Source organism: Sitophilus oryzae, unplaced genomic scaffold, assembly GCF_002938485.1.
Source record: "Sitophilus oryzae breed Bouriz unplaced genomic scaffold, Soryzae_2.0 scaffold_1440_pilon_pilon, whole genome shotgun sequence".
In the NCBI taxonomy this organism is placed as follows: Eukaryota; Metazoa; Arthropoda; class Insecta; order Coleoptera; family Curculionidae; genus Sitophilus; species Sitophilus oryzae.
Window position 1 is genome coordinate 5,317,871 of NW_022146105.1, and position 24,948 is coordinate 5,342,818.

The 24,948-nt window shown below is 32.1% G+C and overlaps 1 protein-coding gene across 8 annotated transcripts in view; it reads right to left on the reverse strand.

The window, feature by feature from the left end:
- Nucleotides 1–24,948, reverse strand: part of LOC115876912 (nucleolysin TIA-1) — a 57,772-nt gene that overhangs the window by 5,555 nt on the left and 27,269 nt on the right. For 7 of the 8 annotated variants that reach the window (XR_004049225.1, XR_004049222.1, XR_004049223.1 and 4 more), the window contains exons 5-8: nucleotides 2,206–2,386; nucleotides 1,787–1,916; nucleotides 1,546–1,724; nucleotides 209–353 (exon numbers count right to left, since the gene is read on the reverse strand). Coding sequence is in view for 3 of the 8 variants with exons in the window: in XM_030892959.1 (XP_030748819.1) it covers nucleotides 209–353; nucleotides 1,546–1,724; nucleotides 1,787–1,916; nucleotides 2,206–2,386 (635 nt within the window). In the remaining 5 variants the exon portion in view is untranslated. The remainder of the gene's footprint in view (nucleotides 1–208; nucleotides 354–1,545; nucleotides 1,725–1,786; nucleotides 1,917–2,205; nucleotides 2,387–24,948) is intronic. The other variant, XM_030892961.1, reaches the window with a different exon arrangement.

The following is a 24,948-nucleotide window of genomic DNA, read 5'->3' on the forward strand; positions in this document are numbered from 1 at the left end:
GAAGAAATAATAAAATTTTGTATTTAAATGGTTGGAACGTTGGAACTAACATTTTTTTTAAATGTCTCATTTTTACACCACTTGCCTGTATCTATTGTTTTCAATTTTGACAACCATACTCAATTAACAAAATTAAAAATCTCTCTGTATATACAACTACTTAGCTTGAAAATATAGAGTTCCCATGTCAAACTATAATTTGTCTTACTTGATATTGTTGAATCGGAAAAACTATGCCAGGCTGTTGCAGTGTTGTGGCTGGGGCAGCCATTTGTTGTGGAGTTGTGGGTATCTGGGATGGAGCCGGAATGCTTTGCCATGATGTGGCGGCTGTGGGGACCTGAATACCCATGCTGCACACAAATAATCATTTGTCAGTAATTATTTTTGAACTTTAAAAAAATAATTTAAATTTTGCATCCACACTTCATTTTTTTTTGTAATCTCTAGGATTTCCTAACTATAGCTTAGGTATTAAACTATTAGATGATATATTAGATAAGTAGATCTCTAGCTAATCCATTTACTGTCACCATTTTAAATCAACTAGCAGAAGCTTTTGATCTGAAATGTGTAAGCTAGTTTGTCGTATTGTTTTTAGCCGAAGCAAATATTTTTGATATATTTTATTTTTCCTGGACGACGAGTAATGTATTCATAAAAAGGAGTAAGGTCAGCTTTATTAGGGTTTATCAAAACGTTTGGCTTGTCCCCAATAGGGCTCTACTTTCCCTTCCTTTTAACCCTATTTCCATTGATGCCATTTTTATTAAAAGGGTGTTAAATTAATGCAAATTTTCATCAGTCTAAGTTTCCTATGAACTGGATTTTACCAGTGTAAAATATACACTTAGATGCAAAAAAAACGCAACCGTAATTTTTAACCCTATTTTCATGACTTTTTTTTAGCAAACTGTATATAAATCTATTAATTTTAATACGTAAAATAAGTTTTTTACAAACTTTAATATTTGGCTTATTATACAAATTTAATCGAAGTGTTGTTTTTCATCTTATCTTTAAAACATCCTGTGAAATAATTTCGTGAGAAAATGTTTCTAAAACATTATATTATACTGTTTGCTAAAAAGATCATGAAAATTGTGCTAAAAAAATAAGTACAGATCTTTTAACTGGTAGTATATTTCGACCCCAGAGACACGCCTATGAGTTTTTTTGCGCGAAAAAATAAATAAATTTGGAATTTTTTGAAAAAAAAATTGGAACCTTTTTTTAGTTTTTAGTTACAAAACATGATTTCTTGATAATATGGCAACATAAGTAGTAGATTAAATTTACAAGAAAGAAAACCCTGAAAAGTTCTCAAAATTTAACCAAAAAATCTTTTTTTTTGGAAATTTTCAAAGTAAAATAACTCGGTTATTTTGGACTTACTTGAAAAAAATTAAAGAGAAAATATGTTTGTTTTATCGAGATCTACCACTTCTTAAAATATCTGTACTTATTTCTGGGACACCCTGTATATTACTTTAAATTTGAAAAAAATTGCAGTTGCTTTTTTTGTATCTGAGTGTAGTAACTTACCCCATAGTGTAAGATGGTGATTGGTAACCTCCTATAGGTCCATAAGCGTATCCTTGCATTCCTCCAATGAATTGTCCAGCTTGCATTTGGGAGGTGCTTGCTGTGGGATAGCTCTGAGGGTACCAATAACCCAGCTGTTGTCCATAGGTTCCATAGGGGAAGCTGGTACTTGATATAGTCTAAAAAGTCGAAGGATTTGTTATTATTTCTGAAAAGAGATGTCTTTGCAAGTTGAATTTACTTGTCCAGTAACTGGAGCGTTATTTGGGTCACCCGATTCTTTACCCCAAGAACATTTCACTATTTGTCCATTAATGTCAGTGTTGTGTACTGCTACTATAGCGTGCGTGGCAGATTCCTTGGTTGAAAATCTGTTGACAGTTAGTTGGTTAGTTTATTTAGGTGCCTAATAGGCCAGTCAAATAAGATCTCTATGAGAGGGATGACTTGGAAAAAAGTGTTGAAAATGTTCGCCTATAGTTCCGTAACGTTGCGTTCTAGCAGAGTACGAGCAAACCTAGGAAATTAGGAATCTTTCAACGCTTTTTTTCTCTAAGTGATCCATCTAATTTGATTGGTTTATAAATCTAATCAGTTTTAAGTGTCCAGGTCAAATAATATCACTTAAACTGAGAAAAAAAGTGAGAAATAATGAAATACCTAACAAAAGCATAGCCTTTCTCTTTGAAAACCCTGATCTCTTGGATGGTCCCAAACGGGGCGAATGTTTTCTGCATTAGTTCTTCAGTTAACCCATTCGTAATTCCCCCACAATATACAGTGCAATTTGTTGGACTACTTTGATTATAAACTTCGTCAAACGTCAACGGTTTGGCTGCTGCTAAAACAAAGATCATTCAAGAAAATCAATATACTCTTAAAGAAATCGGAAAATTGTATGTAAACTATTTGGTAAAATTAAATTAAATAATATTAGGCGAATCAATTTCACGGCATTCGAACTGATCGAATAAAAAAGGACTGAAATTTGTGTTCGTTTGAAATGCGATTTGGATGATGTACAAGGATTATCCGGGAAATATCTGGATTAGTATCAGGAATTTGAGGCATCGCTTTGGAATTGAATTTAAGTGCAAGTTTTGCTGGTAGTATTGGAAAACGGTTACACGGCACAGGTGGATTACTAATTAGAACAGGCCGGCTTTTTCATTGTTTGGGAAGAGAGAATTCGTAATTTTTGTAAAAACTGCTCGTTCAATAGCATTTTATATCAACTCATATCCTAGTTAATGGTATAATTATATATTATTCACGGAGAATTAACCTTGCATTTTTCTATATGATGGTTCAAACGTCTCCTACATTCATTAGTGTTCTTGTAAGACTACAATGGTCTATATTTTCTTATTCTATGCATTTTAATTAATAAATAATAGCAGTTTTAATAAAATCGGTGACATGACGAATATCGCCAATTTTCACGACTATATGTATGGAAAACATTCAAAAATGCCCATTTTTCCTATTTTTTGACACACTTTCAAAGGCCTTTCAATATTATGAAAATATCAGTTTTTGTAGGAAATCTTATGTAGATTCAGAATATGTACACGCTTAAAGGCTTACATATCTTGGTTTTACAAGAAAATTATTTTTTTTTGACTCTTGTTTTGAGCTATGTTTATAATGGTTAAACGTCTCTTACTTTCATTAGCGTTCTCGAAAGACTACAATGGCCTATATTTTATTATTCTACGCCTTTTAATTAGTAAATATCAACAGTTTTAAGAAAATCGGTGAAATGGAGAAAATTTTCACGACTATGTGTATGGAAAAATGTCGAAAAAATGTCCATTTTTGGCTATTTTTTACACACTTTCAAAGGCCTTGGAAACATAGCAAACATAGTCATAAAATTATGAAAATTTCAGCTTTTTAGACAATTTTATGTAAATTCACGATATCTTGGTCTCGTGAAAATTCTTTTTGAACTTTGGTTTGCTATTTCTTACGATGATGGTTAAAACCTATCTATAATGGACTATATTTTCATATTTTACGCCTTTTAATTTGCAAATAACAACTTTTTTAACAAAATCGGTGACATGACGAAAATCGCCAATTTTCACTGAAAAAAAGTCGAAAAAATTCCCATTTTTGGCTATTTTTTACCCATTTTCAAAGGCCTTACAAAAATAATAATCATAGTCATAAAATTATGAAAATTTCAGCATTTTTAGAAATCCTAGAAATTTTTAAGATATCATAATGCTTATATTTAATGCCAGTTTTTAAATTGTCACCCTGTATATTGTTGTATATATAAAGACATAAGCAGAAGAAAAAATAAATTATAAATTATGCAATTAAATATTAAACTCACAATTAGAATTCCCAACCCATATTAATAATAAATATTATGTATGTATGTTCGTATTTTCTATCCTTTGAAATCCAGAAGGGATGGGGCTCCCCTACAAAGGGATTTTTTTTTAATTTGTCTGGAATTACTCTACGGTTTGTAGCCATGTTGATTCAGTAACGTTAAAATTTAATATAGGTGTATGTAGTTCGCTTCAGTACATCCTGTATATTTTTCACGTTTATAATTAATTGGTGGTTCATGGTGAAAATTGGAAAATTGCCTTTGGGCCAAACAAGGCCTGCTCTGTACGTTAACAAAGGGAAAGGGGTAATACAATATTAAAGTGATGTTTGAGTAAACTTGCTTAAGGACTTGTCCAGGTAAAAGCAACCATATACAATGGGTTTACCCTATGTTGGTCATCTTCATCTACAACGGTTATTTTCTCCCCGTCAAAAGTTTTCCATCTAGATTTTCCAACAATTGTATAAGCGTCAGTTTGAAACTTTAGTTTCACAGACGAAAGCGTTTCCGGGATATGTTGTATCTTTATCGATCTATGATGGGAGGTAGGAACTTACTCTGCTAGATGTCGCCTATTGTGTTGTATCTGTATTTATATTTTTTTTAGTTGTTTCTTGTTTCGTCCAAACAAAAAAGTCTCGCATCGCAGTTTGCGCACCCTTAATTACAAAAGAATAATCTACTGTAAAGTAAACCTAAACAGGGTAATTATAAAAATAAAGTATTTTAATTAGTATAATAAAAAATAAATAACATAACACTGGAAATAGTAGAACAATATATACAGGGAGAGTCTTAAATAAGTGCAATTGCAATTATTTTCAGGGCTAGCAGATCTCGAAAAAAGAAACAAACAAATTTTACCTTGAAAATTTCCAAATAAAATATTTTTTGCTTAAATTTTGAAAAGCACTTGATCTTTTCTGGATTTTATTCCTTGTGAATTTAGTCTACTACCTATGTTGCCATATTATCAAGAAATTATATTTTTTAACTAAAAAGTAAAAAAAAAATTTTTTTAAATTTCAAATATTCTAAAAAATGTTTCGTGAAAAAAAAATCATAATCGTGTGTTTGGGGTCAAAATATACTACCCCCAAAAATATTTGCACTTATTTAAGACTCATCTTGTATATTTCGGACAACTAATCACATCTCTACTACCAGAAATCAACAGAAGAATTAAGTTAGCATTAAGAATGAATCATGAACCATTATGAATCTACAGAATCAAATCCCTCAAGTGGCAATGTAGCCCAGAGCCTATACAGGCCGAGGTTCAACAAATTAGAGACAAGCTGAAATTTGGCATGGAGCTTCATTTTGTAGATCTTTAAACATCCTGAAACCCCAGCGATGAAGCGTTGAGCCCGTCACCCCAAAACCACCCCTACAAGGGGTAAAAATGGCCCTTTTTTTACTTTTTCTTCAATAACTCTAAAACTACGAATTTTAGGAAAAAAGTCACGAGTAAAAAATTGAAGAGAAGAAAATTTCCTACCACATAGGTAAAGAACCAAAATTTTTAGAATTTCAGTGGCGCAGGTGCGAATTCTTTAATTTAGAAGGATTGTTTTAATAACCCACCATTCTCTGTTTAACTTCAAATGAAAGCATTTTTGATGTAAATCTCAAGACCAAAAAATTTATTAGGATACAAGTTCCTATAAAAACGATCTTTTTAATAAAGGTAAGTTACCAGTGGCGGAGATAATTTTTTTAAATGTGCGTTTTTTACATTTTAAAAACATTGAATAAGAAAAATTGCAGTTTTACAAATAATTTCCCATGAAATAGGTATATTGAAAAATTACACGTTTAATAACAAAATAAGAAAAACCTTAGCTCAAAAATAGGATAACTTATCTTAAGGATAGTCCTCATTCACTTCCACATTTGTTGGGTTCATACAAGGTAGGCCCCACCTACCTTGCCTACCCTGACGAGCCGCCACTGGAATCTCGGAATTTTTCATATTTTCCTTCCATTATAGGATAACTAAAATTCAAATCTTGATTTTAAATTCTTACTTTATGCACAACGAAGTTACAGGGGTGCTCGAGTCTGTCAAAGTTATGATCAAAAATTTAACATACTAAATCTAGTACATACTTTTAAAGTGCTTGTCAAGTAATAAAACTAAGAACGAAAACGATGAGGCTTTGTTTTTTCCACCAAGCTTTCCATAAATCTTTTTTAGAGAAGAAAATTAATGATAGCAAAAAGCATGTAATTATTTCGTCAGAAATTTATTATTATCATGACCTATTTTGTAAGATATTCTTCATAGTTTGCCAACCGGCCTGTAGGGGACTTTCATAAACTCCACTATATTTTAAGCCAATAAAAAAACAACGTATTTTCAGGCTAAGCTCTGTAAAGTCCTATGAAAGGAAAGTTTTTCGGATATTCCTAAACATAAGATGATTTAACATTAAAAAGATTCTTTATAATAATCAATTTTTTAATAAAAAAATACATTTTTTGTTTATATTCATATATTACTTTAGAGAATGTGACAGATTATTAATTAGTCTTTCTGGTGTTAATATCATTTGTTATATAAGTGGGTCGTGTTTTGCGTTCATTAAAATTTATCCTGCAATAATATAATTTTGTTAGCTAGAATTAACACTTTGGAACAACAAAAACTATTAATACGCTAAACTAATTTAAATGCAAAGTGAGAGAGAACTATTAAGTGATGAGTATAAGGGTAATTAGGGGATTAAAAACGCAGTGAAATTTGTTGTACTGATGATAATTAATAGGAAAATTCAAACATGCATGGCGATATACAGGGTGGTCCGAACTGTATTCCGGAAACTTCGACAGCATATTCTGCAGATTAAAATAAGTAAAAAGTCTGTATAAATGCATGTCTTAAAATGCTTATTTTCGAAGATACCGGGTGTAGAAATTTCAGTTCTATTTAGAGAGAGATTTTTTCCCAATAATTTCTGAAGTAGTTCTGTACTTTCTGTAGTAGTTCTGTAAGTTCTGTAGTAAAAAACTCCCAGACACCAATTTTCATCCAAATATTGATATTACATCAGAAATTATTTGAAAAAAATCGAAATAAATATGAAACTTCTACACCCTGTATTTCCGAAACTAAGCATTTTAGAAAATACATTTTTTTGCTTATTTTTATCTGCAGAATATGCTTCCAGAGTTACCGGAATACAGTTATACCACCCTGTATACAACTCAAAGAATTATTTATTAAAGACGCTACTAAATAGTTTAAGTTGGTACATACGGCAAATAAGTATTTTTGTTAGGGCAATTTTTAATTTAGCATAATTTTACACCTTGTCAAGAAGTGTGCTAGTTAAAAAGACGTTTTTTTTCAACATTTCTTTCTAAAACGACTTCAAGCCTTTCACTAGGATTTACTCTCAATTATTCGCATCTACCCTAACGAACATATTGTATCTGTTACGTCAGATCATTACTACGTATTTTCCTTAAAGTCTCGTCCACACGTACCGTTTTACCTGTCAGTCATATATGTTCAGTCACAACGAATTAAGTAAAACCTTGGGTGTAGACGAAAATACGGTCTGTTTCACTTGGACTAATTTAAAATGAATTACCGTCTAGGGAACCAACGGATCATACAGTTTTAAATGTAAAAATTACAAAAAAATAATATAGATTTACACTCCCCACACGAAAATATACTCATCTGTTCTAGTGGACCGATTTTGATGATCTTTTAAGCAATTTGTAGCTAAATTATTTGAATTATTAGTATTTTTTTAATTAAAAATGAATGTTCCCGTCTGTCAATTATACGAGGGGAAATGAAATGTTGTTATTTTGCTGAACGTTTGGAATACCCTGTGGATTATGTTAATAAAGCTAGTATTTTGATCATCTTTTCTCGATAGTATGTTTTTCGTTCATCTCAATAGCTTTTTTTTTGGATATATTCGCATTTGAAGAGGACACTAACAATTTTCGTAATTTTTACATTAAAACCATGCCTTTGCTTTTGGTCCCAGTTAACAGACTTATGAAATAGTACAGACGATCGACTTATTATAAGTTTATTGCTAAGAAACCGCCGTTTGTCAGCTTTTCAAATTTATAATGAATGGCACCTAAGGAACGTAGTACATCTAAGTGAATGGACTGTCTTCTTCAAAAGCGAATATATCCATTAAAAGGATGTACCTAGACGACATTATAAGATATTCCACAGGGTGTTTCAAACTTTAACCAAAATCGACATTTTGTTTTCTCGTATAATTGACAAAGGGGAACTTTCATGTTTAATTGAGAAAGAGATACTAAATTGTAACATGTAAAACGTTATGTGTAGACAAAGCTTTAATGCTTTATTCGTGATATGTAATGGAAACCAAGTATTTAGCTCTATAATTAATTGGTTTGGAGGCAATGTGAAACCTATAAAATATACAGTGTGACCCACTCAAGACCGGGCACCCTCCATAAAATCTGTGTTTATAGTCCGATTTTGATGATTTTTTTTCAAATATAAAGTTTCAAAAAATGTACTTTAGGGCTCAATGTCATGTTATTTCACAAAAAACAAGGCCTACTTAATAAAGTTTTTGTGGTAAAAAATTTGCAAAATCATATTAGCGATTTTTTTTTCAAAAAATTTGAGTACACCCCTACATTCGGCATCCCCCAAAACAGTTCTGTACCAAATTTCGTTTAAAAATATTAATTATTAATAATTCTGCAGTTAAATTAAATAATTCCCTATTTTTGCCAATTTAACGATGAGTTATCACGTAACCCTTGAAAAAAACAATCCACAACAATGGGTTTTATTAGCTGTCAATTCTTGCAGCGTAGAATTGAATATTAATTTAATAGCACGCAGAAAAGTGTTGTATCAAGAAATATTATTTGCATTATGGAACAATTAAATATTAGGGATAAAATTGAAATTATTCGTTTAGTGGGTGATAACTATCTTCAAGCAGGAGAAGCTGCCAGAGAATTTAACAACAGACATCCCGACAGACCTGCAGTAAGTAGAAGCACGGTTCAACGAATAAATAGAGTTTTTAATGAAACTGGTTGTGTGTCAAAATACTTACTAAAAAACAGAAGGCCGGAACATCGAATAAATAGGCGGAATGAGGAAATATTAGAATATTTTCGTAACAATCCTCGTGCAAGCATTAGAGGCGCCAGTGTTGATTTGGATATACCAAGGGAAAATATTAGGAGATGTTTGCGAACTAATAAAGTTAAACCCTTTAAACCAAAGATTTTACACACTTTGGAAAACGGAGATGATGTTAGACGATTAGAATTCTGCTTATGGGCTCAAGCAGAGTATTTAAATAATAGAAATTTCTTAAAAGAAATTTTATTTAGTGATGAGGCAACATTTAGTACAAACGGAGTAGTATCCTCTCAAAATTCGCGATTCTGGGCAGTCGAAAACCCTGAATGGGTGATCAATACAAGAAGACAGTATTCTCAGAAATTAAATGTGTGGTGTGGCATACTTGATGATAGAATCATTGGTCCATATTTTTTTGAGAGAAATTTGAATAGTCCAACGTTTTTGAATTTTCTGATTAATGACTTTTGGGATGCAATACATAATTTACCATGCCAAACCCGTTTGAATTTAAAATTTCAATTGGACGGATCACCTGTGCATAACGCGGCAGTTGTCAGGGAATGGTTAAATGAAAATTTTGAAAATAAGTGGATAGGTCGAAATAGCCCGCTAATTGGTGGCCACCGAGATCCCCGGACCTAACACCCCTTAATTTCTTTCTTTGGGGTTTCTAAAGCAACAAGTTTACAAGTCTAGACCTCAATCTGTAGATGAATTACGTATTAGAATTACAGAGGCTTCTCAAATATTACACCACAGCAGCTTAGGAATGTAACTGTTAATCTAAGAAAAAGATGCGACAAATGTATTGAACTGAATGGAGGGCTGGTAGAAGCAACTAGAATTATTTGAATATGTTTAACTTATTATTCGGTTATTGTGTTGTTTGTAGTATTTTTATCATTGTTTGTAATAAAACTCGTTGTCGTGGATTGTTTTTTCAAGGGTTACGTGATAACTCATCGTTAAATTGGCAAAAATAGGAATTATTTAATTTAACTGCAGAATTATTAATAATTAATATTTTTAAACGAAATTTGGTACAAGAACTGTTTTGGGGATGCCGAATGGGGTGTACTCAAATTTTTGAAAAAATCGCTAATATGATTTTTGCAAATTTTCACCACAAAAAACTTTATTAAGCAGGCCTTGTTTTTTGTGAAATAACATGACATTGAGCCCTAAAGTACATTTTTTGAAACTTTATATTTGAAAAAAAAATCATCAAAATCGGACTATAAACACAGATTTTATGGAGGTTGCCCGGTCTTGAATGGGTCACACTGTATAAATTTTTATGATATAACACTCAGTAAAATCTAGGAAATAGCATCCGGTAAATTTTATCTGGTATATGCGACATACGCAGAAAAATCTCTGTATAGCAATTATAAACCCCTGTTCATTCCTAGGTCTCTTTACCTTGGTTACACACGAGATTAAAATTTAGTACCGAGAGTACTTTTTGCACTAAATTTCCATTATGAGAATAATGAAAAGAAGGCCGTTCGGGCAAACCAGAAATTATTTCTGGTTAATGTAAAGTAATCAAGTTGGAAAAAATTCGGAGGGAGATTTTTTCCATTCAGCTTTCGCTTTAACTGATAATAAAAGATAAAACCTTCCGCAGAACCTTTTTGCAAGTCCCTTATTTAATATTTACCATAATTATTACAAAACTAACTAAATTAAGGCCAGGAATTTGTTTTTATACAGACATTCCTACAAGATATTTTCGTTTTCATTTAATTATATTTCTGGTCGCAGACAATAAATTCAATTACAGTACAGTTTGCCAAATTCTGCGTTGAATAATTCAGTCGTTTTAATTGTTATTTTTTTTAAACGAATCTAGTTTGAAATTAACGCCGTATTTCACTTGGATGAACCTTACTTTAACCGCTATTTCTAGTTGAGCAGTTTTAAACTAATGTAATCTAGAGTTGGACATTTGAAAGTTTCCTTGTCAATAAAATAACAAACACACCTGGTTGCCAGAAGCAATGCTCCTTTAGAAATCTTCAACAAATTTAAACAAATATTGCGTCTCTACAATACTATTGTTTGTTTCTACTTTATAACAGAGAAAAACGCAAAAACCTCCAGAAAATCTGTAATATTAACTGACTTAGTTGAAACGTTACAGTGAGAGTTGTCTGTAATTTTAATTCACAGGTAAATTGCATGTTTTGTCATTTTTTGGATATCATCTGACGATATTTTCCCTGGCTTTATTGAACATACCGACAAACTTTTCTTTAAAGGGGAAATCAAAGGCATTTGAGAAAATGTTAAGTATATTATTTTGCTAATATTATTTAATATTGAACTATACAGGGTGAATCACGGCCATGGCACGGTAGGCGTTTATGGAGAACCGATAATTTTCTTGAAAATTTGGATTTTTGCATAAAGGCACCTGCTCCATCTGTCAAATTATTTTCAACATTACAGTGTTGCCACTTCATACTAAAAGTAGTAGCATCTTCTAGATCGACATATTCGATCTGTCTAAATCAACTGATTGGATATCAAACAGGGAGGCCAGAAAAAATTATTATTTCCGTGTGTTATAAAATCGTTCAAATTATTGTTATTTTAAATTCATTCGATTTAGCTGAAATTTTGAATGCGCGTATAAGTAATTAAAAAAAATGAAGAAACACATTACTAAAAATTGTATTAATCAATAATAAATATGTAAAAGGTAAAAATAAATATGTAAAAATATGTTAAAATTAAAAAAAAAAGATTAAAAAAAGTCGCCTTGACTAGGATTCGAACCTGCCTTACTACGGCTCCAACGTCATAGCAGTGTAAAGTCCTAACGCCTTTAGCCACGCGGCCACCGCGGACTTGAAAGATTCTATGTAAAATTCTTGCTTAAAAGATAATGTTTAATGAAAGTACTTTTTTATTTATAAACATTTATTTAATTCTTTTTTTAGTATTTGTTCTTATAGTGGCAACATAGATACATTATCTGTAAAAATTTCAACTGTCTAGCTATAACGGTTCATAAGATAGACCTTTGTGACAGACAGACGGACGGACGGACGGACGGATAGCGAAATCTTAGTAATAGGGTTCCCGTTTTTACCCTTTGGGTACGGAAACAGAACCCTAAAAATTATGAGATAGGAAAGTAGTTTTCAAAAATGTAATAATATACTGGGTGTTCCGTTTAAAATAAGAAAGATGCTACCATTTTTCAAATGATGCGGCATTACTGTAATGCTGAAAATATTTTAGAAAGATGGAGCAGGTTCTCCATAAACGTCTAAGGTGCCATCGCCGTGTATCACCTTAAACTAATTAATTATAATATTATTATTTAATATTGGAACTGTACTAGGTTTTACCTATACTGAATTCATTAGATGTGACATCAGAATTGGATTATCCTTTTTTAATAGAAAAAGAAAATTTTGTGAATTTTATTTTATTAGTTACACACTTTAATTAGGAAACCCTAATTAGAATATCGAAAAAAGTTAAGTTTTTTTAGGGTTAGAGATTTCCCAGATTTTTTTAAATTCTGGCTGGACCAGCCCGGACACCTTAAAAACCCGGATAAATCCGGACGTATGGAAACCCAACTTCCAAAGTCACATATCCATTATTTTTGCCAGCAACTTCTTCATTATACAAATGGGAGGGCTGCGTTTACCAACACTCTAACTGGCGCTTAGTTATTATATATAATATAGGCAGGGTTATATAACTGACGTGTGTTCTCCCTCGGGGCCTCGCTTACCCAATTTACGTGCTCCCTTAGACCAGACTAGCTGCTCCCATCGGTTACTACCTCGCCCTTGTTCCCATTTGCGCAACTTTTAATACTCCCAGAATATATAATTCGCAGAATATAATTATCAGCCGGTGTAATTTTCCCATTAATTAATAAACCGGTGCTTTGATTAGACCTTCGGAGGTTGTTCCGATGCAGTTTTCTTCCAACTTCGAAAATGGTACGTTGGCAAACATGGAACGCCGCGTTAGGGGGTTATTCATATTAAAATAGTGAACTTAGTTTTGGAACTTTTCCATTTTTTCTTTTAATAAATCGCTCTAAGCCAGAACATTCGAATATTTTCTTGTTCTACGTTTTCCAATTGTCTAATAAAAGTAGTCTTGTCATAAGTTTTATATGTTTAGAAAAAAGTACCAATTTTTTTGGCCATTTCTTTAGACATTTTTAAAGGCCTTAGAAACATGGTAAACAGAATCATATAAAATTACGAAAATACGAAGATTTGTAGGAAATTTTATGTAGATTCGGAATATATGTAGGTATACACATTTAAAGGATTATTTATTTTAATTTTTTGGACCCTTGTTTTGAGCTATTTTTAATGATGTCTAAAACATCTCCTACATCCATTATTGTTCTCGTAACACTACAATGGCCTATATTTTATTATTTTACGCCTTTTAATTAGTAAATAACAGCTGTTTTAACAAAATCGGTGACATGACGAAAATCGCCAATTTTTGCCTATTTTTTACCCATTTTCAAAGGCCTTAGAAAGATAGTAATCGTAGCATTAAAATTATGAAAATTCCAGCATTTGTAGTAAATTTTATGTAGATTCAGAATCTATACGCACCTTTAAAGGCTTGAATATCTCGGTTTTGTGAGAAAATTAATTTTTTGGGCCCTTGTTTTTGAACTATTTTTGATGATGGATAAAACGCGCGTCTCCTACATCCATTACTGTCCTTGTAAGACTATAATGGCCTATATTTTCTAATTCTACGCCTTTTAGTTAGTAAATAACAGCAATTTTAATAAAATTAGTAGGCAGCATGAAGAAAATCACCAAATTTTATGATTAAAGTCTTCAAAATAGAAAACATAAACATAAAATTATGAAAATTTCAGTGTTAGCATTCTGCGGTTTAAGTAATTGGTTTTTTAAGAAAATACAACATATTTCGCACCCTTGGTTTATAAATTAATAGTTAAAATTTAGCCTGCATTTCATAAATTTTCTTTGTAATTTTGTCTCCTAGTTGTGGCCAATATGTTTACAGCGAATAGTAAATTAAAATTTTCTAAATATAAACGCGATGGTTACTATCGGTAAGATGTCAATTTTTGTAATGACATAAACTAAATACGTTAACACTTTAAATGCAATAAGCAGAGCAATATTCGAAAGCGGGAGTTTACCACCACAGCCGTCTAGAACGAAAATATTAATTAAAATTGCAGCATAGCTTAGAAGGACCAGAGCGTCTAACCGAGGGCTCAGCTCGGCTGAGATTTTGTCATTTGTACCTGGCAACTCAATTAGAATGAGCAAACCTTCTATATAGGGCTGGAAATTTATGGTCGCTAGTAAACACGGGGGCTAGTGAACGTAGAATTACCCTAAGGAATCTGCTGATGTAGGCAATGTTGTAAAATTCATGTCTCGCAGGCTTTTGCAACGTATATACCCGTACGCAATCAAGGATGGGCTCTAAACCTGTCAAAAGTCGCTTTTGTTACAGTTTATATCCCTACACTCCTTGTTCCATTATTTTTCGACTATGCTACAATAGGAATTACCTCTTTCATATACCGTATGATCGAAAAAAATTACGATCTATGACATTCCTCATATAATTTTATATACAAAATGACAGCGATCTTCATTTTATATTTTATAACCATCGCTGGCGCCGTTTTTTTTTGACGTTCAACGGCAACATATATATTGGCTGTGAATTGTCTCATGCGCAGGTGCTTGGTATCAGAGACGTCGTTTTTTTGCTAAAAGTGGTTTTTATTGAGTTTCATCTCTAATTTTCTTTATAGTATACGAAGCTGAGGCACGAGGTCTTGTAAAATTGTTTCTATTGCTTTTCTTCGGGGAATTTTTATTCTAATTTGTTTATCTGATGTTAATTATCAAGAAACACATGTCGTTTTTTGCTAAAAGTGGTTTTTATTGAGTTTCATCTCTAATTTTCTTTATAGTATACGAAGCTGAGGCACCAGGTCTTGTAAAATTGTTTCTATTGCTTTTCTTCGGGGAATTTTTATTCTAATTTGTTTATCTGATGTTAATTATCAAGAAACACATGTCGTTTTTTGCCAAAAGTGGTTTTTATTGAGTTTCATCTCTAATTTTCTTTATAGTATACGAAGCTGAGGCACCAGGTCTTGTAAAATTGTTTCTATTGCTTTTCTTCGGGAATTTTTATTCTAATTTGTTTATCTGATGTTAATTATCAAGAAACACATGTCGTTTTTTGCTAAAAGTGGTTTTTATTGAGTTTCATCTCTAATTTTCTTTATAGTATACGAAGCTGAGGCACCAGGTCTTGTAAAATTGTTTCTATTGCTTTTCTTCGGGGAATTTTTATTCTAATTTGTTTATCTGATGTTAATTATCAAGAAACACATGTCGTTTTTTTCTAAAAATGGTTTTTATTGAGTTTTATTTCCAATTTTCTTTATAGTATACGAAGCTGATGCACCAGGTCTTGTAAAATTGTTTCTATCACTTTTCTTCGGGGAATTTTTATTCTAATATGTTTATCTGATGTTAATTATCAAGAAACGCATGTCATTTTTTGCTAAAAGTGGTTTTTATTGAGTTTTATTTCCAATTTTCTTTATAGTATACGAAGCTGATGCACCAGGTCTTGTAAAATTGTTTCTCTATCACTTTTCTTCGGGGAATTTTTATTCTAATATGTTTATCTGATGTTAATTATCAAGAAACACGTGTCTTTTTTTGTTAAAAGTGGTTTTTATTGGGTATTAAAATATTCTTTGCTACAGCTTTAAACGAAGAGCTCGTATACGAAACTTCGTATACAGTTAACACTGAATACTCTACGCAAATATTTTACTATAGCACATGATCTTCCTAAATAGAAGAAAGAAGTTTGAAAATTAATAAGGGGTTTTTGTGGCAATTTTTTTTGTGTCGGTGTTTTTAACTTATTTATGACTCCTGTATTTAAAAATTCTTTAAATATTGATTATCGTAACCAAAGAGAAAGTTTCTTTCTTTTTTCATCATGTAGTTTTTTTTATTGTGTGAATCACGATGGATAGTATTAATGAGCGATGTATAGGCAGGTCTGTTTTGTCTCAAATGGTAGACAAAATCTCTGCGTGACTGCCTTCCTTCTAATCTAACACGCTAACAGTTGCTCATTTTGATTGCTATTAAAGACGGACATTAACTTTTGAATTAAAAGGGTGTTGTTGCCTATAAAAACATTCTTTTTACAAACCTTATTGTTATTTCTATGATTTTTGTTGGATTTTTCTTTGATTGTCCTCTGGAAATGTCCTTTTTTTTCGTTTACATTTTTTTTTCTTTTTCACTTTGTATTATGACAAACCCATGGCTTTTTGTTCATTTTGCTGTAAAAATGTTTTGTCAATAGGGTTTCAAAATTCTCATTACAAAAAAACCTTTTTTGGATGTTGTTTTTCCCCGGTTTCGGCTGCCACGTTATGCCGAGACCCATATTGTTTAAAGGTTTATTTTTTTCCGATGAAATTATCAGGTGTTTTTTTAGGGGATACGCGTATAACGGGACAAAATTATACCGCGTTCCCGTTTGAAAAACTAGCCCTTTAAAAAAAGTCTTCTTTAATTCATAGACACCCACAAAAAATATAATATATAATTTTTTATTGCTTTTATCAGTAGATTAGATACCTTGGCTTTGCGAGAAATTTTTTTGGAATTTTGTTTTTCAGCTGTTTTTGATGATGGTTAAAACGTCTCCTACATCCATTACTAATCCCGTAACACTATAATAGCCTATATTTTCTTTCTCTACGCCTTTTAGTTAGTAAATAGAACAGTTTTAACAAAATCGGTGACAAGACGAAAATGGTCAATTGTTATGAGTATATGTATAGATAAAAGTCGAAAAAATGTCTAGTTTTGGCTATTTTTAAACATTTTCAAAGGTCATAGTCCGTATGAAAGTGTTACGATTTGTAAGAAATTTTATGTAGATTCAGAATAAGAACTTTTGATGGCTTAGGTACGGTGGCTTTGTGAGAAAATGAAATTTTTGAACCCATGTTTTTAACCTATTTTTGACGAAGGTTAAAACGTTCCCATTCCAGAAGTCCATTACCATTATCGTAATACTAAAATGGCCTATATTTTCTTATTCTACACCTTTCTGTTAATAAATAACAGCACTTTTCATTGGAGCAATTCATAGACACCCAGGAAAAAAGAATATTTTTCTATTGCATTTATCAGGAGATTTTCTGTTCGATAAAAAACTAAAATAATAAAGAAATACTTAAGTTTGATGGTAAAAATTTATTGTCTGAAGTACAGGTCTGAAGTGATTAATTTTATTTATTCTTTTATAACTCACTTAAAAGGTTCTATTAAAGTTTTACTATCGGAAAAACATTAATTTAATTCCGAAGTTCCGAACGGTTGCTAACTTTAATAGAGGTGTTTCCAATCAGTTTTCGATTGTGGACAATACGCCGCAAACTTCACAAATACTGTTCGGTTACTGGCCCAAAAATGAAGTCGTATAAATAAACTAACTCCCGGAAAAATATGTCAACTCCTTTTCGTTTCCTTGTCCGTCGAAAGTTTGACCGAAAAAGTCAAACAATAATAACTACACGGATAAAAACGATTTCCACTCAAACATTGCTTGTCCTTGCTTAAGAGTCCATTTAACTAATCCGAAAAAGTAGCAAAATAAGGGTTCGGCATTTAACGTTTTACGTAAAACTGGCTAGGTATTTTTACACAAACGAAGAAGGAAATTAAAGATAAAGGATTATACTATATTTGTACTGTAGCACATTTTTAGACAACTTCTTTATTTTTAAGATTTTGATGGTCAAACATCAACAGAATATTCCTTATGTTTGGACCAAATTTTCTCGAAAATAAAGACATAATTTAAAATTCTGCTACAATACGGAAATAGATTGAAGTTTTGTGATTACAGTGATATATAATTTATATGGTTTTGTAACAAATTGCTGAGATCTAAATGCTAGAGTGGGAAGGAGGACAAATAGTCAAGTAGGCAGATATGGAGAAGAAACACTTAATGATAATGGCATAAAACTAATAGAGACCTGTGAACAACATAAAATGAAAATACTGAATGGTTTTTCAAACTACAAAAATATCCATAAATACACATGGCACCAGGATACCAGACGCCTTAAATCTATAATAGATTATATTATTATAAAACAAGACACCAAATGGAACATTAAAGATACGAGAGTATATAGAGGGATTGAATGTGGCTCCGACCACTATTTGCTAATTTCGAAAATTTGGATTAAATTCAACATAAGTACATATACAACGAATGACTCCGTCCCAGACTACCATCTTGAGAAGAAAGATAAGTACAATCTTGATAGCTTATATGAATCTAGTACCAGAATCCTCTTCCAGAGTCGTCTAGATCAAAAACTAAATGATCAGTATCTGAAAATGCCAACAACCCAACTCTACCAACATATATATTGGAATCTCTGCACATGGCTGCACGTGAAGCTCTTGGTATTAAACACGAATTTACACAAAAAAATAACAGTCTGACGTGGAATACCGAGTTAGATAAACAGAAGACCCATAAACAACACGCATATAATAAATGGCTGAGCACAAAGAATAATGATGACCACCTAGCCTACAAACTAGAACAAAATATATATAAAAACATGATCGCTAACAACAAAAACGAGACATGGGATAAGAAATGCAAAGAAGTTGACTGCTATATAGGTGGAACGAGGTCGTCTGAAGCCTGGAATCTGATCCGAACGCTAAGAAAAGAAACATCTCACAACACAAATATACATCCGATACCTATAGAACAATGGAAAGAACACTACGCAAAAGAACTAAAAGAAGACAGAGAAAAATACATTTTATACTCCCCTAAACATTGCACTATACAAGGAGAATGCATAACCATCGACGAGGATGACATACAAAAAGCACTAAAATCCATGAAAAATAAAAAAAGCGTCAGGACCAGAAGGATTATCAGAATTATTAAAAAACGGATCATATAAATTAATACTGCACCTGAAAGAACTAATGACAAGATAGCCGGTGAGCCAATACCACTAACTTGGAAAGAAGCGTGGATAACACCAATCCACAAAAAGGGAAAAAGAGATGAATGCTCTAATTATAGATGCATCTCGGTCACAAGTCCTATGAGTAGACTATATGGAAAGATACTGCGAAATATAATTGAAAGGGATATGCACCGTATGAGGTAGAAGAACAGGCAGGGTTCCGTACGTGACGATCGTGTATGGACAATATATTCACTCTGGTCCATATAAATGAAAAAAAAGTGGCAACCAATAGAGATGTACATCTGCTCTTTGTTGACCTCACAAAAGCGTATGACACCGTTCCGATCCAAAAGCTCTGGAAAGTCCTCGAAAAATCAAACAAACAAACAAACAACGCTTTATTGTGCAAAAAGCCAAAACAGCTTCATCGACAAAGCACTCACAAACAACAAAATCACAAAAAAATACAAACAACAAAAAATACACAATACAAATAATACAATTCAAAAAAATTTAAGTCTTTAAAATTACAAAAAGATCCTCTATAAATAATAATCCTCTATAAATAAAACAGCGATAGAAGCAGTTAAACAGCTATATAATGAGGCAACATCAAGAATAAAACTTGGTACGGCGCTATCTGTAGGTTTTCCTGTAACTAAAAAAAAAGGGCCTACGACAAGGTTGCTGCCCATCCCCGATGTTATTTAAGATCTATCTGAATGAAACCCTAGAAAATGGAGAAGATCGTGCAGAGGAATGGGAATACCACTTAACGACGAAACAACTCTATACAACCTTCATTTTGCAGATGATCAAGTGGTAGTGGCTCAAGATAAGGAAGACCTACAATTTATGACAACAAGACTTTTAAGCGAGTATGAAAAAGTGGGGTTGTCGGTAAATACGTCGAAGACTAAGTACTTATGTTTAGGCCAAGCAGCAGAAACTTTTACATCTGGATGGAAATATAGAGATAGGGTCATGCAGTAAATACACCTATCTTGGAACTCAGATAGATTATACCGGGCGAACAGAGAGCGAGATCGAGGAAAGAATACTCAAAGGCAAAAAAGTCATCGGGTGCCTAAACTCAGTATTATGGTCCAAATACATAATAGCTATCTTTATAATATGGCAACATAGAGAGTAGATTAAATTTACAACAAATAAAACGCAACTAATACACAGCTCAGGAACTCTACTACCAGAATCAGTCATCTGAAGATTTGCCTGGAGGAAAAACTGTATATGTGCTGCTGCCTTTAATATTTATAGAATGAAATTTTTGTTCTAAGCAGATTAAACATTTTTATGTTGAAATACTGAACTGGTGATTTATCCAAAAGAACTTTTTTAACGGTGTACACAACGCTGAAAACTAGGTAGTTATTAAAGTTAAATAAGTCTCTAACTATTCGAAATAAACTGAGACAAAAGTGATTCTGAACAATTTCATAGTTTGTTTCAATTAGTTTGCCTCGTAAAACTTTCTTTGAAAGCAACTGCATAATTTATTACGCATTTATTTTGTCTCTTGGTTGGTTAACTTCTCCTTTGGAACTGGACAAATTATTCCAGAAGACAATCCCGAATTTTCCAGAGTAAATGACAACAAATTACAACATGCATTATTAAGTTTTCTAATATAATAATTTTTATAAATCGACTTCTGGTTTGTTGATAAATTCGGATTCGCATCATTTCGGTAGACAATGTCGAATTTCCTGGACAAATGACAACAATTTCGGGCACATTTCATCGACTTTTTGATTCCGGTCGTTGGAAAATATTCCGGTTTTTATGCGCCAGGAATTTTTTGTAAAATGGCTTTGCCAATTCCGAGGAATTACGACATATGGGCATAACCAAGAGATATATGGCCTTGGTCGATTTCCTACTTTGTCTTATTTATCGTAAAAATGGGACGTCTAAAATATTTCCATCTGGGAAAAGGGGACAGAATTATGTTTTGTTGAGATATGGCAATGTTTCCCTAAACTTTCGTCTGGCTCTATCTATTGAGTGGAATTTTTGTGTTTTGGCTTAAGGGCGCAACGGTCTTCGTAAGGAGCGTCGCTCTCACTTACGTTCTCCTTAAACTATTTTAGTGTTTTCTCGGAAATATCTTTATTGGTCTTTCTTTATTTTAAATTCTTTAATGTTTAAGACTAAGACAAGGTTTTGGTACCTTGGTTTTGTGAGAAAATTAATTTTCTGAACCTTTGTTTCTCATCCATACATTTTTTAATTTATATATTTTTAATATAGTCACAAAATTATGAAAATTTCAGAATTTGTAGGAAATTATATGTTAATTCCGAGTATATACACTTTCGAATGCTTAGATACCTTGGCTTTGTGAGAAAATTAATTTTTTGACCTTTGTTCTTAACCTATTTTTGATGATGGTTAAAACATTTCTTGTGTCCATTAATGTTCTCGTAAGACCACAATGATCTATATATTCCTATTCTACGCCTTTTAATTAGTAAATAACAGCAGTTTTAAGAAAATTGGTTAAATCGCTAATTTTCATGGCTATATGCATGGAAAAATGCCCAGTTTTGGCTATTTTTTACACATCTTTAAAGGCCTTAGAAAAATGATAAACATAGTCATAAAATTATGAAAACTTCAGTATTTGTAGAAAATTTTATGTAGATTTAGAGTATATAAACCTTTAAAGGCTTAACTGTTTTGATTTTGTGAGAAAATTAATTTTATGAACCCTTGTTTTTGAGGTATTTTTGATGACGGTTAACACGTCTCCTACATCCATTACTGTTCTTATAAGACTACAATGGCCTATATTTTCTTATTCTACGCCTTTTAATCAGTAAATAGCAGCATTTTTAACAAAATAAGTGACATGACCGAAAATCGCCAATTTTAACGATATGTATGGAAAGAAAAACGAAAAAATGGTCATTTTTACAGGTCTTAGAAAGATAGTAATCATAGCCATAAAATTATGAAAATCTCAGCATTCGTAGGAAATTTTATGTAGATTCAGAATAAATAAACGCTTAAACGCTTAAACGCTTTGGTTTTGTTAGAAAATTGATTTTTTGAACCCTTGTTTTTGAACTATTTTGATGACTATTTTCAAATACCTACTTGACTCGTACTTGCTACAATGGTCTCCATTTTCTTGTTTTACGCCTATTAGTTATTTAATGACAGCAGTTTTATCAGAATCAATGACATTCTACATAGAAAATTCCTTTTGAAAATTTTATTCTATAGTATTCATTCAGAAAATTCTATTTTTTGTTCAAGCCTGTTTTTCAATTATCTCTAAAATTTATTTTTATACGCACGCCAAGACCTAAATTTTATTGTTTTAATCCGACTGGCGGCGTACTTCTTTTTCGTAAAAGTAAACTTTTTCTCTGTCGTGATTTTTTATCGCCCAACAAAGAAATGAAAAAAGACGCGGAGACAGACCAGAGCATAAACTGTTTAAACTGTTTGTTTTCAAAGTGATTTTCGCGATGAAATGTCGCCGTTCTTCTTCCGCAAACAAACTTTTTTTGGCGCACCGTTAAAAAAAATGTGCGCGCTTCCATCAAGTTCGGTGAAAGAACTCGATTAAAAAATGACCGGATGAAAGGCATTTTCGCCATACAATTTTTCGGTGGAGTAGGACTCACCGGCTACACAATTTTCGGTATTAAAAAACTTCCTCCCTAATTCATCACCCTAAAAATACTTCCGTTTTCGATATAGCGTTAAAAATAATCCACTAACAAGCCTCAACTTTTAACCCCATTTTTATAAAAAAAAACCTTAGACCTCTATATGCTTAATATACAGGGTAGTCCGAACTGTATTCCGGAAAGTTCGGCAGCATATTCTGCAGATAAAAATAGGTAAAAAAGTTCGTATAAATGTATATCCTAAAATGCTTATTTTCGGAGATACAGGGTGTAGAAGTTTCATTTTTATTTCGATTTTTTCCAAATCATTTCTGAAGTAACCTCGATATTTGGATGAAAATTGGTGTCTGGGCAGGGGCGGATACAGAAATTTATTTTAGGGGGGGGGGGCCCAAATAAAAAATAATGCTAAATATGCCTTTTAGGGCGCCATTTTTAACCAAAAAAACTAATATTTAACCCAATTTACAGATTTTAGGGCCCCCCTCTCTGTATCCGCCACTGTGTCTGGGCGTTTTTTGACATGACAAACTTGATTTTGATGTCAATATGACTCCTATTTGTATAGGTGGCGCTACCTACATGTGTTTTAACTGGTTTGAAGAGTAATAACTTTTCATCCGTACCTGTATAAAACTACTGAGTGAAAAAATATACATTTCCGTGACTTTTTACGTAATAAATGTCTCTTGGTAAAAATCGCTACGAGCAAAATAATTTTTTAAGTTAATTATAAATTTTTCTACGAAAAAATATGACGATATAACAGTTGGTTTGGTGAACTGTAACTGTTTGTGGTTCAACTATAAAAAAGATATTTAAAATATAGAAGACTTTATAAGAATTTATACTGAACAGTAATAATTTACAATGATTAATTAATCTACAGCAAATAAAATTAATTTAAGTATTGATTACCGAAAAATATTATATATGTATACCGACAGGTATGGTAGGTTATTAAGATCGGCAAAAAACAGTTTTTTTAATTTCACTCAAAATGATTTATTTGGGTCATAAATGACCTAAATAAAAAATATTTTCATGGTGTCTATCTGTCTGTCTGTCCGTCTGTCTGTCCGTCTGTAACACGATAACTCAAAAACCGCTAAACCGATTTTAACCAAATTTGGCACAAAAATACTGTGGCACCCGAGAATCTGGCCATTAGTTTTTGATGGGGGTGGGGGTTGGTAAGGGCGTATGGGAGTGGATTAAAAATTTAAAAAAATCGTAACTCCAAAATTACAGCAGCTAGCGAAATGCGGTTTTTAATTTAAGATTAGTAATAATATTTGCAACAAAATTTGTAATAACATCAAAATCAGTCAAAGTCGCCGTTTTTGAGATAAAAAAATCAATTATGGGCGGTTATACCTGCCTCCCGGCGCACGGTGGGGTATTAGCATGAAAAAGGTGATCGAAATTCGAAAAAGCAAATGTGTTTAAGATTTTCCAAAAAAAGATAAATCATGTCTGCCATGAATGGCGTTGCTATGGGTGTGTTTAGTTGCATTCATTTGTTTCAACGAAACGTCAAAGTTGTTACTTCTCACAGATAAGAGGTAAATGGCTAAATTTTATGTTTAAAATTATAAATTGTTGTTGTTCTTGTTCTCTTTTTAGGTTTATATTATTGTTTTGATTGAAAATGGCTCAGCAAGCTGCAGGTATCTATTCTACAAAAACGTATTATTTATTTTGATATTCTCTATACTAACGATTTTTTTGCAACTAAAAGTTAGACGTTCAGAAAATTTGATTAAATTTGTGACATTTTTATTATACTTAGAGCTTTAGTTGCGCATTTCGAAGAATTCAGCATATTGTCTATATACGTTTTACTTAGTAAACATTGGACTTTCATACAGTAAAATAAAATACTGCGATTTTTGCGACTTTGCTGATAAAATGAGAAAAACATTCTTGGTTTCCTCTAATTTGCCAATCAGTGATATACTAATGCGAGGTGTAAACTGCGATGGCATTGTTGTGTACAAGCAGTGCGTGGTGCCATTGCAGTAAGCGTAGTAGCGACTTTAGTGGTATGGGCATTGCTCGCGGATCAGTCGTAGCATTAGTAGTATTAGTTGCGATATTACTACTGGCATTAGTGGCATTGACCGTGGAAACACTGGAACAGTGATTTTTCTTTCTTTTTTTTAGAATCGACGAATTATCCTTTATATTGTTCATATTATTTCCTCTTTAATTAAAAATA